Source organism: Scomber japonicus, chromosome 20, assembly GCF_027409825.1.
Source record: "Scomber japonicus isolate fScoJap1 chromosome 20, fScoJap1.pri, whole genome shotgun sequence".
Lineage (NCBI taxonomy): Eukaryota > Metazoa > Chordata > Actinopteri > Scombriformes > Scombridae > Scomber > Scomber japonicus.
The window spans coordinates 23,983,921-24,000,757 of record NC_070597.1 but is presented as its reverse complement, the minus strand read 5'-3'; the positions used below and the strand labels follow the sequence as shown (position 1 = coordinate 24,000,757).

The following is a 16,837-nucleotide window of genomic DNA, read 5'->3' as shown; positions in this document are numbered from 1 at the left end:
CACGACGGCACATTTCTCGACACTCGTTAGGAATTCGGTGTGAAGTTTTGGGATGGGTGGTGGACACAGTGTGTGGCTGACTGAGTGGTTTCTGGGTAGTGTAGTGCAAAAAAAGCCCAGCACAGACGTGAGCAGTTTGACAGCTGAAAAGAAGAATAGAGTGCAGAAAGTGGTGACAGCAAGTCTGCCCTCCAACAGATGACCAGCTTCCTTCACATGATCAGTTGGTGTGTTGGTGTGTAGAACATGTAAAGAGTGATATGGTGGATAACACAAGCAGTCAGTGGGAATTCAAAGCATCGCAATCACATTATCACATCTGACTGACATTAGAATTCTGCATGCTTCCATATTATACACAGCGAGGCATCTCTATAGCATTCACATTAGCGGCTTCTCTAGACTGACCTGTAACCTAGCAACCGCTTGACGTCTCACACAAGCAGATGATTAAAGGTACCTTCTTTCCCATTCTGAGCATGAACCCTTTGATAGATTTCCCCTCCTTTGACTACAGCATCCTCTCCTCAGCAGAATGCCAACAACACTCATATTACCTACAAATATGAAATATGAATAGCCGCAGCGTCTGCAGCCTTTTGAGACCGGGGCTCTGTAGCCGCTGCAGTCTAAAGAGGGGCCTCTTGTCATTAACCGCTCTGGAGAGCTGTTATGTGCATCTGGCTTTTTTCGTGTCGCGCCGGGACAATGGTTGATCTGCAGGGGCGGTTGTAGGGGCGCTTTGGTCCAAAGTGTGAAGCTCCAAATCGGCGCCTACACAACTCCGTGAGCAGGAATATACGACACATGCTGGTGATTAAGTGTTTGGAAGGTGCTGTCTTCTTTTTAGTCTCTCCAAAAGCAGAAACACAAGAGCTACATTATAATAATGGATTAAACAGTGTTTTAGTCTACAGTAACTGCAACAGCTTACAGCAGTGATCTAGCATTACTTCCAAGGAACATATCTTCACCTACAAAAATCCATCCATCCTTTTTCCACTCAGCATAACTTTCAAAAGAATATATTTGAATTGTAAATATGTTTCATGGATGTGTACATCTATCTATAGATAATATTTCATGATTATTTCTATCAATACTACAGATTGAGTCATGGAGACCAACTTGGAAGTGTGGAGTATTTTGTCCTCCATGGCTAGTCACTGTAGCAGCTGGATTTGGCTTCTCTCTGACATGTGCCATGTTGAAGTGGACCAACTGGGCCAGTTGCCAGCGCTGTACTGTATAAACAGGCAGTGTGAAAAAGAGAATGGAAGCTAGCCTGAAAGCTATGATAAAGCTCCTCTCCACACATGTTTTAAGAAGATACTCTACTTTGAATAATGTCTGTGTCTGTGGTTTTTCCCACAAAAAAGTTAAAGTCTGTGTAAAGTCAATTCATTGATTTGCTTCTAAACATATTATACATGTAAAGTTGAGGCTGAGTTAGCCGCCGAGCTAGCAGGTGAGCTAGAGGCAGAAAGAGCTGTAGCGTCCATGTTTCTGGTAGAGGTGGTGACTTTGATTGACAGGTGACACTTGGTAGGGGGTGGGGTTTCAGTGAACTCGGTGGGCACTCCCACAGTGTCTGGTAGCAGAGAAAGAGGCTGATTTTTACACAACTTTGAAGCCTAATTTCATATATTTGGTGATTTTTTTTTAATCATTCAAATTTGGCAGGGTGGTTAACAACACACTTTTCTGTGGTATGTCAAACTCAGAACACATATTTATTCTTACTTTACACAGACTTTAAAATATCTTGTTAAAATCCTTAAAATGGCATCTAATCCTTCTACCTCATTAAATATTCAAGAATGTGTGAATATGTAAATATATCAAAGGTTTAACAGCTGGACACTAAATATCTCCTACTTCACTGTAAAGTCCATTTTCAGGTCCAGTCTCATTCATAGTGTTTGTGCACTGGAGGCTTCAAGTTTCCACATCACACTTATGTAAATTGAATATTGGACCAGGATTGGCTTCCTATTTGTCACACATACTTCTAATAGGCCCACCCCTTAAAATTGGATTTCCAATGTAACACAGAGGAACTTTCCACTGTAAGCAGATATAATTATTAAAACATTCTTCTGGTGTCAAACTCTGCACATCCATCATTCATGGAAGAATATTTTCAGGGGTGGAGGGGGACTTTAAGCTTTGTGCACACCAATTAATTTTCCTCATACTGTACTAATCCGGTCAGTTTTAAGCTATTACATGGTTAATAACTGTCAGGGACATTTCATTTTGTTCTGGGTGTTAATGTTGTGAGCCTGAGTGTGATTTGCTGTTTTTTTGGGAGTAATAAAGTGTACTATACTGACACATACAGTGCAGGTACTTCTCACTGAAGCTACTGTGTACACATTACAGTTTGCTGCATTGAGCCGCAGGTATTGAGTGCAGTGGGCGTTTTGAATGCAGTGTGCCTGTTTGCTTTATGGTATGAATAATTAGTGTAACACAGTATTCATATCAGCAGTGGTTGTAGTGTGAATACAGAGAGAGGAAATAGGTTTAGCTGGAAAATCACTCTGAAAAAAATGTGGTAAATCTTTGATGATGGTGCAGCAGCTCCACATGTTTTATGACAGACCCAAAATCATTGTTGAAATATAGCTTAAAAATTGAAAAGAATCTCCCACGGTTATCAAATGCACCCCCTGCAAACCCACTTCCACTGCTGCACCTACCTGAAGGTGTCATTTAGGAGTTCTACATAAAGTGCCTCACCCTGCATCATTGCTTTTCCTCCTCCTACTTCCCCCTCATCCGCTCCTCCTCCTCCTCACACCCCTCTGTCTCTGAGCGCATTGTTAAGACTCTCCAATAAGCAGATAAAGGAGACGCCGGGGAACCTGGGCCGAGACATCAAGAGAACAAGGAGAAAATGGGAGGGAGAGGTTTTTTTGGGTTATACTGTAGTGTGTGTGTGTGTGTGTGTGTGTGCATCTACTGTACATGCTGTTGAGGGATATATCTGTGTGACTCCACACACTTTTTATGCTTTGGAAGGGTTTTTTTTTATCTCAAATGAAGGAGGAGGGAAGGAGTGAAGTGGGGGAGGAGGAGGAGGAGGGAGAGAGAGAGAGAGAGAGAGAGAGAGAGAGGAGAGAGAGAGAGAGAGAGAGAGAGAGAGAGAGAGCTGGTGTAAAGACTTGGAAGAGAAGAGGCAGGACTGGCAGACTGGAAACAGGAGATAGGGGAATGACTGCACGCTGCCACTAAAAATGGGATATATCGAAAGAGTGTGTGAAAATAAAACCGAATGCACAGCCTGGAGTGACTAGATAAAACATCTTTATTCAAGAAGTTTGTGAGAAAAGGTGGAAATGACTTGTACACTTAGAAAAATATACACTTTAAATGATCAATTAAGAATGTGTTGAGAGAAAACACGGACATGGTGTAGGTGATGTGCCAAATGTGTGAAATCATCTGTTCATCATCAATTATTGTGATATTCCCCAAACTGCAACTTTATAACACCTTAAAAACTCACAGATACAGAATATTACAAGAAGTTCTGCACAAGCACACACAGATAATTAGCACTTTAATAATTTAAAGTAGTTCAAAGTCTACAAACTAGTTATGGATGATTTGGACAGTTTAAAACTACTTTAAAAAATGGCTCCGAAACCTGCATTAAAGGCAATTTTCGCTCAAATGTGTTCTCAAATGGCAACGAGACTGTAGAACTTTTATAGAACAGTGTAATGGAAAACTGAATTTCACTACATGTCTCTGTATTGTCTTGAATGCAGATGTAGTTTGACAGGAAATGAGGAGGATGATGTTTGGAACACGCTGCAAAATGTATATAAACTATCTTAAATATAGATCAAGGCTCAGGTCACATGACATGTCAATCCCATTCCTTATTATTTTGGATCTTCACACTAGATACTTTCACACGTCGAGACTTAAATGAGGATCTTTAATATTAGATCAGGTTTGTCAAACATACCGACCGACCCACCAAGGGGTCCGATGTAGCCCACTGGATAACTATGCTATGTGTGAACGTTGCAGAGAAGTAATCAATAAATCACGCTGCTATTCTCACTTATATTCATCGTCATTCACAGTCAAGGCTTCTGATCTTCCAGTAGACGTCCAACTTGATCATTAACTTGCAACACTATTATTCAGGTTTGAAGAACACATTTTTCTTTGATCAGTATATCTTACAATGGTTTTACTGGTCCCGCCCATTCCAGATCCAACTGGACTGCATGTGCCCCCCGAACAAAAATGAGTGTGACACCCCTGTATTAGACCATTCCTGTGACTGTTAACTTGTCATCAGATAAATTGTGTTCCTGATCAACAAAATCATTTTTATCTTTGACATGGCTCTTTATACCTTTGGGCGTTTTTGTAATGTGGATTCATATCTTCTTTTCAAAAAATGTTAAAAATGAGGAATATCCTTTTAGAATATAGAGATGTGTCTTTTTTTTCTTTTAAATCTAGCCATATTGGTAGTATGACTGCTACAGACCTGGTGACATCCTATCTATGTATTATTATATACATTATCATTAGACATTGTTCTGTTTTTAGCTGTTTTTTTGTTTATATCATACATTTCTGTGTATTATGTGTTGGATTATCTTCTTATGTTTACATAAGACATGTTGACACATATGTGTTGAACTTGATCTATTTAAGATGACTATACATTTTGTTTTAGTCTGAAGAAGAACAGGAGAAGTGTGTGAGCAGAATGTTCAGGACTGATTGGTCAAACTAAAAAACAGCTGACACAACTTGTATTCATTGACACAGTAAACATCTGCTACTGGTGTCACTGGATGCTTACTGAGGTTAAAATGAAGGTAATGTTGTTGGCATCCTGATTAGTCTAAAAAGAAAGAGAAAGTGAGGGAACAGGCAGAACACATGAGAAGCAAATGAGAAGTAGAGAAGAAGCAAGATCAAGAGGAAAAATGCATTAATGAGAGAAACACATTTTTCCTGTTTATGTGATAATTTATGTGTTAAATTGTCCACTTTGCATGTCTCCTTCATAACTATTCATTATAATTCATTCTAACATCAGAGTCACAGCACAGTTAATGATGAGAGCAACACAATGACTGTTTCCCTGTGTGTGAACATTGTGTGAACACTGTGTGAACATTGTGTCTTGTAGCTGTTATGAGACTAATTGATCTAATCTTTATGGTTCATAGTTTGGTTGCTGAGTTCAGTCAGTTCGGCTCCATAGTTCCTGGAGTGTTTGTTAGAAAAGAGATGGCTGTGTAACAGTAGCACAAGTACAGAAGAGTCATGGAGTCCTACCAGTTACTTTATTAACAGCACAAGTAAAAAAAAAAAAAAAGAAAAGAAAGAAAGCTCATGTGATTGTATCAGGCTGATGCAATTTCTGTTATAATCCCAATGTTTGTCACCTTGTACACGGTCACATAGTTGACTAATTAATGTTACACAGCAGTGTTCGTACTGCACTGTGTTTCAAGGGTAAGACATGAGACGCTACTTTTGCTAAATTGGAAAAGAAGCAGATGAGGTGCTAGAAAGCTGAATAATAATAACCAACCAGTGTGGTGTGTGTGTGTGTGGAGGTGTGTGGGGGGGTGTGTGTGGTTATACTGTAGCAGCCTGGTGGCGTTTGCAGGTGAGTTAATGAAAGTAAACACTGGCAGATTTATCAACATATCAGTCTTGCTGACTTCAGAATGAACTGAAGTATAAAGCAGCTAGATACTGGAAGAATCACCCACATTCATTTATAGATCAATGCAGACTGATTTACTGACTCTCCTGCTTTATACTACATTAAACATTATTTTACATGCTGATTTTGTTTGTAGAGTGTTTAATTGAAATAAATGATTCATATTTAGGCATTAATCTGTTTTTGCAGCAGAACTGAAGCAAGTATTTAGTTTGATCCTGTTGATAAAATCACCAAAGCAGCAGCAAATTGAAGTTGCATCACCAAAGCTGCATTAGAACCCCCAGGGGCCCTGGACACTGACGCTCATGTTTCCTAAACAACTACTAACAACGCTGCTGTCTGGTGGAAACCTTATAACTCACATTTAACTCACTTTTTTTTTTTGGACTAGGTTTCCAACAGTGACCATAATTATCAGAGAGATAATGGGTGAAGCCTTGTGTCTTACTTCTTTAGAGCCCAACAAAAAAATGACAGAGGGACCCTTTATGGTCAAGGGCCCCCTGATTCAGTCGTGTGTCACAAATAGACACAATTATGAGCTGTGTGTTGTTTACCTTAATGCTATCTGAAGCTAACTTTAGCAAACTGGTGGTCAAACCAGACCAAGAAAGGCTATAGCAGCAAAACCTACAAAAGTACCAAATTGTGCAAGTGTGTCTTTTATAGCTCATGAATTCAACTTTTCATTCGTAGAAGGATATGCAGTTCAAAAGTTACAAAGTCTCACTTTAAAATATTTGGCCCACATGGGATCCAACCCTGTTAACACCATCCGCCTCTAAACATCTGCTAAATCTGCAGAAGCAAAGCAACTCCAGCTAAGGTCCACTTGGAAGGGTTTTCTTTGGTCTTCAGGTTGAAGGTCCACACGTAGGTGGGTCCCCTCTGGCAGGTCTTGTAGACGGGACACTGGTAAACATTCCTGCTCTCCTGTTTGTCCACAGGGATGGCCCTGATGAAGATGACCGGCATGGTCGGGGTGAGCTCTTTCAGCCGGGCGTCTACAATCAAACCGGTCTAGTAGAGGAAGAAAGTACAGTGCAGGGGAGGGAGGGAGGGAGGGAGGAAAAGGGGGGGGGGGGCGGATGTGTGTATATGGGGAGGGGTGTGGGTGGGAGTGACGAGCCAGTCAAGCACAGACAGAAACATTTCACCGAACTGAAGGAAGTAATAAATTAGTGTGAGGCGCTCTTCCATTACTTGTACTTGCCATTGAGTCTGCATTTAAGAATGTTCTTTTTCGAGAGAGAGAGAGAGAGAGAGAGAGAGAGAGAGAGAGAGAGAGAGAGAGAGAGAGAGAGAGAGAGAGAGAGAGAGAGAGAGAGAGAGAGGGAGAGAGAGAGAGAGAGAGAGAGAGAGGGAGAGAGAGAGAGAGAGAGAGAGAGAGAGAGAGAGAGAAAGACATGTTTGACTAATCTTTGCTGGCACAAGCGATGTTAGACTTGCAGAGAGAAGCTGACATTGTGCTCCCCTTGAAAAGTGGTGAAAGTCAGCAGAGTTTGAGCTGAAGTCAAGCTGCTCTGCTTTAGAATACACACTCTATAAACACACTGAAACTGACTGGTCTGTCTCATTAATTAATCCTCCAACACTTAGCGGCGCCTGACAAACACAAAGTTTCCACTATGACTTTCGGGAACGAATGTAAATCCTGACGACTTTGGGAGAGCTGGGAGGACGACGCTCTAATTGCGTCTGCCGTTGCTGTAAAACTTTTAAAAAGTGTTAATACCAATAATTGTGTGTCCAGGTAGTAAATACAAATGATGGGGATGTTAAAAACGGGCCGTGTGGGCTCATTGAGATTCATGATAAATTAGTTTTATGATGCTGTGTGTATTCACTGTTACCAGCAGAACAGAGAGCTAGTTTTATTGTTTAATCCCACAACATATTGAGGGAATAAAAATGGATTAGTTTGGCACAAAGCTGGAGTATTCATCTCCATTAAGAGTTGTCCATCACATGAACACATGAACACACACCCTTCCCCACAAGGTGTTTATCATACTCAGTATCTAGCAGTCTCTGAAGAAGAAGCGAGGTTCATTAATATAGATGAGTAGGTTTAAATCTTTGACTTTTACTGCTGCGTACAGCTGTGTCCAGATGTGGTGCTGCTTTACTCTCCTGTTCACACTCTGCTGGCACACGACTGGCCTTGAGGACGTGATGAGGAGGAGGAGGAGGGTGAGGAGAAGCTGCCCAGGCCCGTCTGTCCGCCTGTCTATTTGCCTGCGTCTCCCAACTTTAATGAAGAAAAAAAAAAGGGAACTGCTCCTCTTAAGGGCGAACTAAGTGTTCAACTGCACACTCTGCACATTCCCTAATTAAGAAGTCTACAGGGATGCTCCTTGAAAGCTGGGCAGCGTTATACAGTAGCTGGATGTATGTAGATAGATAGGGCCCTGGGAAGCTGAGTAATGCGCTGTGCTCCGAGAGCTCAACACAAGATGCAAAGCAGAAAAATAAACCGCAAAGGGAACGTGGAGTCCCTGCAGAGGGGGAGGAAAAATCGGAAGTTTCTTTACTCAACTCGGTTTAAAAGGTACGTTTTGAAGGGTTAGCTCACCTTATGTTCACATACGAGTGTGTCATCCATTATTAGAGGTAAGTGAGGAGAGGGATATTATGGTAAAAGGGGCTTGTGAATCAAAGTAACTCCTGTTTTTTGTTTATTTCCTATCTAAACTGTGTCATAAAATGGTAATTAGAAATTTGCCAACTCTGTGACAGTCAGCTGAAAATAGAAGTGAATGAATAACTAATTTACCTGCGTGTCCCAGCGAGCTCCCTCCATATACAGCCCGTGTACATAAGCTCCTTCACGTGGCGGGGAGCTGAAGTCCTCACGGTTCTTCTTGGTGACATCACACTGCAGACACATGCTGTCCAGAGGCCACTCGTTCCTATTGTCCAAACACAATAAGATTTACTGTATCACACTAAGTAGCTTTAATCAGACTAGGTACTGTGCCTCTACTGTGCTGTACCTTCGAGCCATGGCCTGCATGATGGCTGTGAGAAAGGACTGTGGGTTGAAGAAGCCAGCCAGCCACACCACAGAGGGCAGGACAAAGTCAGTTGACCAGGCTTCCAGCTCCTTGATCCTGGCCAGCAGGTCAGTGAACCACAGGGCCAGGCCAGACATGGAGGGGTAAGCCCGCTTGGTCCAACTGTCTGGGACCAGGTCCAGGTAGATAGCATTCTGAAGGTTCTCCATGTCACTGGTCATAGTTAACTCTCCCTGAAGGGTGGAAGTCAAAGAAAAGTAGGAACACTTAACATTTGAAGTCAAAGTCAAAGTCAAAAAGTGATTTGTTTTTACAATAAATTAGCTTAGCTTTAGCTTCTAAGCATTTGAATGGCCAGTGTATTCGACACAGAAAAACACGATGTGAACACACTTGTTATGCTAACTGTAGCTTACAAGGGAAGATGGACAGTATTTTGTTAGCGGTGGTATTAAAGAAGAGCCATAACAGTTAGCAGCAAAATGGCTAACTGTAGCACAGCTGACTAGCTAACCTGCTATCTAACCTGCAAACTGACATTAGCACTTCATTTTTATATGTTGTAAGTTGACATGTTAAACTTGTTACCAAACAGTTGCTTAATTTTACATTTTTCATTTGGAGTCATGTTTCTGTCCACCTGGTCAATGTAAAGCCAATATTCTCTCTCTTTTAGCTCTGTTTTTGCTCTCCACCACTTCCTAAGGGGAATATCTTTATCTCTTTAGCGGCTAAATGCTCCACTATGTTCACCTGCTAGTCTATAGCTAACTGTATCTGTTTGCCTTTAGGCACGGAGTCTACAGTGACTTTTTACAACTTTTTTTCAGAGCTGAAGGTGAACCAAACTTGCAGTTAAACAGTGAACTGAAACTCACTATAAAGCTCAGTAAAGCTGAAGAGTCTTTGTATGAAGCTTCTCACATTACACACTGTCATCGGATTCATTTTTATGATAAAAAAATATCAATTATAGCCACTTTAAAGAGCAGATCTTTATACTATAGCATATATAACTGATCTAAAACTGCAGTTTTAGATCAGTTTTACTTCTGTTGCTTTGATTTGACTTCTCCACTGTTTACTTTAATGAACAGGCAGCGTGCAGATATTAGAACAATCTGTTATACACTTTGGCTTTCATCCTCTTTCTGATCAGCTGGATATGATCTATTTTAATTAGGAGGACTGTTCTCAATGTCGACGTCCTCTTTTGTACATTGAAGTCCTTTGCTAGTTTGTGAATCCTCATTACAGGAAGGAACCCAGACTTCGGCGTGTCGCTTCCTGTTTGTCTCGACCGCTGAACATCGGAGGTGACACCTTCCAGCCACGCAAGGTGCTGAATGCTAACAACCCCCCCCCCCCCCCCCCCCCTTCAGAAACTACTGATGCATACATAAACCTGGAGACAATAAGAGCGTCAGATAAGGAAATATACTTGAAGATAGAGAAGATGGCAATGAAAAGTAATGAGACAGCACACAGAGTGAAAACAGTGGTGTCCTTCACCAGCTGATAGGCCTACTGTGGCTGATGTATTACTGATGTATAGATACCCATATGTGACAGTCATAACAATTCTTTATGAGGGTGATAAGGTTCTGTAGATTTATCTACATCGGAGCGTTCCTTTGCCATTGAACCCTTTTGCCAAAAAAACCATCCCAATCCGTCAGTTGTGCCGTGGTACACTTGACATCACTGTTGCACTATGAAGCTGCAAGGCTAACATTCTCACAGTTGCTATTTATTCCACTATAAAGACGAAATATGATTCCATTTGCTGGTACAATAGTCGACATGGCTTTTAAATCACTGAGCCGATTTATTGAGGCTTGTAGTGTCGGGAGATCGAAGCCTCATAACTCCTGACAAACGCTTTTACACATTTTTTTTCTCCTCCTTTTTATTCTTTTTCTCTTTTCGTTTTGTTGTTAACACATGATTCAGTCAGGCTTGACACACACACATACACACAGACGTCTCATTCCTTTTCTGCTCCCTCTTTAAGCCAAGATCTCTGAGTCATTCTTAAAGACCGGGCTCCTGACAAACAATAGAGAGAAAGGTTTTAGTTATGCAGGAATAGTAATGCAGCCTGTCGGTGTCGACGGCAGCTGAGCCAGCGTAGTGTGAATCATACGTGTTGAGGATAATTGAGGGTTTTGTGGTGGATTTAGAGGGACGGTTTACTCAGAGTACATTTGTTTTACATTGAATGGTGTTATGCTGATGCTCGGTGTCTGCTGGGCCCGGTGGGAAATTGTGGACACACAAAGGGGTCGTTAAGATGCTTCCAGGGAGTCCTCAGCAATAGGAGAAATAGTCTGAAATAACAGTGCTCAATAAGCAATGAGAAGCTCACAGCATTTTTGACTTGTGTGACCTGTGTGAGCGTAATATATTTTGACACAGTGCTCCTCTGCAAGTCATTTGCAATTAATCAAATGACCAAAACCAAGTGACATGTTATGACCGTGGGACCTTTGGGGTCAGGGTCAATTGGCCACTATGCCTAGATGGTAATTTAGTCTTGGAGGCATAATGGCTAATAAGACTGTATATCTATTCTGATGATGTAAGTAATGTGTCTCTGCTCTTTTTACAGCTGAACGATGGAGTTAAAACAGTTGGTTACAAGTATTACAGCGTAAGTAAAATGAAGTGTAGGTGAATAAAACAATGCCTTGAGTTAGACAAAAGCTGTTGAATATGGGTAATGTGAATGGGGTCAAACCCAAAGAGAATTATAACCCAACTTTGCAGTTCCTCTCAGCTCATTGTTTTGGTTTTCCTGCCTGTAATTTCACTGTTTTTATTCAGTGTCACTGCTCTCATCAGCGTCGTTTCAAGCAGCAGCAGGTAGTTGTATTCAGTGAAAAAGTTGTAATAAATCCACTGCACACTAACCTAAGTTAGTGATTAGCTAAAGAACATAGTGGAGCATTTAGCATTTAAAAAGCCAGATATTTTTCAAAGAGCTAAAAGTCGAGTGAATGTTGAACTTACATTTGTTAAGCATCCAGAAACACAACTCAGATGAACACAGATGAATGCTAACATTTCTGGATGTGTAAATAGGCAACTTTGCCAACACCTAATGTCAATGTTGTGTTGACAACTTGTTTTGCTGCCCCTAACTGGCCAATAATAAAATCACTTAATGCTACAGTGGACTCACAGGGCAGTCTCTAAACTGAACTCATATAGACTGAGGACAATCTTCCAGGTCTGTTGGTAAAATTGGGTGGAAAACAATTAGAGTTTGAAAAAAATCCTGCATTACAGAAGCAATCGAAAGTCTTTAGGGCCGTTATTCATGTTGGAGCGGTAAGACTGGGTGTCGTTACTCGATACCTTTGGATATCAACCGAAATAAAATGATAACAAGTACTTGGATTGGCACTGGTATGGTCATTTTTTAAACCATACCCAGCCCTATGTGGTAGAGACATACACTTCATATAGAGAAGAAATGGGGCACAGCATCATTTACAGTAAGGTTTACCCTTGACAAAATGTAAGGTAGTTTTGCTAGCAACCATTCATGCAATCACGTTGCATGAAATCCCCAGACTTCAGAGGGTGTAGATCTGATTATCTGGTCTCCTGAGACTATGCTATAGTGGCTGTTAAATCTTCTGTAAACCACATTTGTAGCCTTTAAAAACTTTATTAACTCATGGAAATCAATAAAGAATGAAATCATTGTTTTATCTATGGAAGCATGTTAAGATGAGGTGAACTGATTGGCTGCCAGAGCAATTATTGGCTTTTTAACTTAGAAAATGCTCAGTAGAAAAAGATACAAGTGAGGAGCATAATTATCATGCTCAGCACCTCTTCTTCCAGCATCACAGTCTTCTCACCTTGAGGCCCAGGCTGAGCTCACGCAGGGAGCGTCTGATCTCCTGGGTGAGCAGGTTCATGCGCTCGCACTCCTGCAGCGCCACCACCTGGTAGGGAGTCCTCTCCTCCGCCTTCCCCAGCAGCTCGGCCATGTTAAACTCCTCCGGGAGTCTCTCCATGATCTCCTCCAACACCGCGCGCACCTTAAATATGATTTGACAGTGAACATTATTATTTGCTCTGTGTGGATCTACTTTTTTTAATATCATCCTACTGTTTCTATTAAAGATACTCAGGACAAGAAAAACTAAAGGGGGAAAAGAACACACCTTGAAATTAAAGACTTATGAGATATTGAGGTTATTGTCAAATAAACTCAGTAGTGCCTATGTTGACAGCCTGAGAAACTGTTACAGTTTTAAATAGACAGTTCCATAAATATTCATGAAGATATATTTTTGCAACGGCAGCTCTTTGTTTTCAATAACAGTCTAATCCCTCCAGAAAATCAATGCTCACATCATATTTTGGTGGGTAAGTGATGAAAGCTAATGTCTGTGTCAACATTTTCCCAAGGCAACCGGCATTAGCGATCAATCAGTGGATTAGGTGCCGAACAAAGGATATGAGGTCATCATATCTATGGATTTTTCAGTTCAGATATCTGATCGGGGCTTGGCAGCTACTGAGCTCGCTGAATACAAAGCGGGGGCCTTGTTTGGTAAACTCTGTATGGCTGTCATCAGTTAAGACGGGGAAGCCAGAAAGGTCACACATCATAATACATCGAGGAACAGAAACACACTTACACACAACATGCTGCAGCTATAATATGTTTGATGTTAGATGGATGTTTCAAGAGGCAAGAATAGCAGTTACTCCAGGCAGTGAATAAGTCTCATTTTTTAGGAAAGTCTGTTTTTATAAAAGCAGGTTTAAATAAGTTTGATCTAAGTTACCATGGAAACTTACACCTTCAGACAGTTTGAGGCTGAAGCCAGTGTGAAAGTACCTTCAAGGGCCAATGACAGCTGCTAGATGCTCTAATTGACTCCCATTCAAAAAGCCTTAAATTCTCCCCAGAAATACTATGTCAATCATTTTTTAAAGAAGTCATTAAAGTCTCAATTTTTAAATTCAGGGCCTCTAATCTGTGTGCTGTTGGTCAATTTGGAAATAATAAGATTTGAAGACTTATGGTTGCTGTGATGTGTACTGTGTGGGTGTGTGACAACCTTTAATATGCATTCCTTTCTCCAACTTCTGTTTTTTAATGATAAGCTGTGGTTTTTATAAAGGGTTATTTGCTGGACTTTCTCATGTCCAGGAGCAGTCTGACCTGAAGTCTTTCTGTCGTCATCAGGTTGCCAGGCAACCAGCGGTTGGTAGGTGGATTTTTTTTTAAACTCTTGGTCAAAGTCTAGTGGTACAGTGGTAACATTTTTCTCATCTACTGAAACTCTTGGCGAGAAATGAAGAGAGTGTGTTTCCCAAAATGTCAAACTATTATCTTTAACTAGAGTCCAGGCTGCAACAGAGTTTTCTCCAATTTCCTCCCTTACAGTCTGTCTTTAATTTAATAGCATCACTTTAACCTGAAGACACACTTATAGATCCTGCTGCTGTGTGATGCTGCAGGTCTTTAATAAAGTCAAAAGCCTAATTAATAGTTGTACTTTTTAATAAACCTGCATGTTCACCACAGCTATGCACAAATGATACATAGAAAATGTACAATACTCATTCTATACAAGCAGAGTTCAGTGGACTTGAGTTAAAAGTACAGTGTGTTGCATTTAGTGCCATCCAGTGGAACAGACTTTAATTAGTGTATAATCACCTGCAAATAAGAAATGTAGTGTTTTCGTTAGCTTAGAATTAGCCTTTATATCTACATAGGGAGCGGGTCCTCTTCCTAAAGACCACCATGTTGTACTGCCATATTTGTACAGTAGCCTAGAACGGACAAAAAAACCCCTTGGCTCTAGAGAGGATCGTTCACATGTTTCATGTTTTTTTGCATCTCTTGCAACCACAGTAGGTTCTCCAGTACCCTTGGAAGGGGAAGGGAGATATACTCAGTTTGTTGCAATATACAATCTCACCACTAAATGCCACTAAATCCTACAGACTGCTCCCAGGTTCTGGTTCAGTTTTATAGATGAACTCTGCTTTTCTGAGCCTTCATGAATCATCATCCCAAGATTTCTGAAGCATGTGAAAGAAAAAACGTTTATTTTGCTGTATCACAACCAGAGCAAATGTTACCAAAATTGCAACTCTCTCTTGTGATTGACAGAGTTTTGGACTGAACAAAAAGCAATTATTCTGGATGAATAGTGTCTTAATTCAAGCTTAAGACTCATCTCATCATTCACCAGCAGACAAATAAACACATTCATTCTTTGTCACAACGAAAGGATTGTACAGAAATCTTTTTGTTGTCTTTACGCTGCTTGTTTCAAGCTACGGTAAGCATAACCAACGTTTTAACCAAGCTAATACTCAAGACAAGCAAGACCCTTATTTGTAGTATTAAAAAAAGTGACATTTGTTCCATTGAGCGAGTGTGCGACCATGCACACACACTGACAGAATATATGTTTGAAGCTTTTTACACTCAAATAAGCTTTATTTCAGTGCAGAAGCAGAAAATGCCATCTCTGTTGAAAAAAAAAAAAAATCACCCTGGTTGCTGTCAGAGGCCCCAAACAGCTGGTCTGCAATTTATTTCCAATTCAGTGTGCAGCAGCGACAGAAAATGTCACCTGTTGTCATCACACATTTAAGATTCACTGCTCTTTCTCAGAATTTAGTACGTCTGTCGACTTGGTGAAAGGCCGTGGTTTACATATTTGCTCGGTATGTCTTCTGTCGGGATCGCAACTTGAGTTCAAATTCTACTCTTCTATCTCCTGACACCTTGCTGCTCTGTGGCTGGGTCACTCATGCCCCCTGTAGACAAATATCTTTCTGATCAACACAACTGGATTTTAAATTCTAGTGAAATTCTAGTTAAATATGTCAGAGTGAATTTTGGGGAACTGTGACATGGTGCATTGGACACAGTGCAGTCACAATAAAACATCCATTCTTGGGTTTGGATGTCTGACTCATATATCATACAGGCACAGGTCAGTAGCTTTAACTCTGCTTCCATGCACACATTTGATTGTAATATTTACAGACATTTAGTCACTTCTTATCCAAAAGAAATATATCAAAGTCTCTATTCTAACTAATACAGGTAAACATGCTGTTATCAGGTTTAAAGGATCCTGTTAATTTAATCTAGCTAATTAGATGCTTTAAAGACAGTTAGATTGATTTGTTCATCTTAGTTTATCTTGAATAACAATGTGCTCTTATTTTCAAATAAACATCAGTAGAGAGTTCCTCATTCATGATTAACTGAGTATGTAGGGGAGCCTCCCAGCATGCACTGGGGCAATAGATTTATGGACATAAATCTAATTTTATGTGTATTGATACATGTGTAATTTTGCTCTACATTATGCTACAAAATGTTTCCAGTTTCCACATTGCTCTTGTTGTCATACAGTTATTATGAGTGCATGATGCTGTGGTCATATTTAAGCAAATTTAGTCACAAGGAACAAGTATTTTTATAACAGGTCTGTCACAATAATAATGTTATAGACTAATCACTTGTGGCTGAACATGTATGGTTTTGGACATACAAGGTTTTCACCCGAAGGTAATGATATATGAGTGTTATATTATAGTGAAAAGTTTTATCATGTATGAGAATTATAGTAAAAAATGACATCAATGAGTTTATATAATTTCATGATTTCATCTCAAATCTTCACTCCAACAAGAAAAGTCTTTTATATGTGGAAATGAGTTCATATGTGGGTGTTTGCCCTAAAACTCTCGGTCATCAGTGATCAAATCGAGCCGACTCAGCTATCCGCATACAAAGAACAGGACAGATCAAATAGCTTCAATAAAGAGGCGGAACAAGCTGATAACATATATGATACTACAGCAAATACGTGGAACAAGAGGAATTTTTCTCTAATCTTGAAGGAAAAGAGGAGAAAATGGATGTTAAGGCTTTAAAAACTGTGAATGACAATGCAAAACTGCTTGAAGCCTTGGATGGTCGCAAAAATCAAACAAATCATATGAATAGTGATGCAGTACCCAGAGACAACACAGTGGGTTTTTGAGATCTCCTGCAGGATATGAATAAGTTATGTCCAAACTGATGATGCAAGAA

General features: G+C 40.4%; 1 protein-coding gene across 1 annotated transcript in view; it reads right to left on the bottom strand.

The window, feature by feature from the left end:
* Nucleotides 1–6,514: 6,514 nt before the first annotated feature.
* dnah9 (dynein, axonemal, heavy chain 9) overlaps nt 6,515–16,837 on the bottom strand; it is a 157,440-nt gene continuing 147,117 nt past the window's right edge. Inside the window, exons 76-79 of the mRNA XM_053341129.1 lie at nt 12,612–12,794; nt 8,719–8,972; nt 8,499–8,634; nt 6,515–6,742 (exon numbers count right to left, since the gene is read on the bottom strand). Coding sequence (XP_053197104.1) covers nt 6,515–6,742; nt 8,499–8,634; nt 8,719–8,972; nt 12,612–12,794 — 801 coding nt within the window. The remainder of the gene's footprint in view (nt 6,743–8,498; nt 8,635–8,718; nt 8,973–12,611; nt 12,795–16,837) is intronic.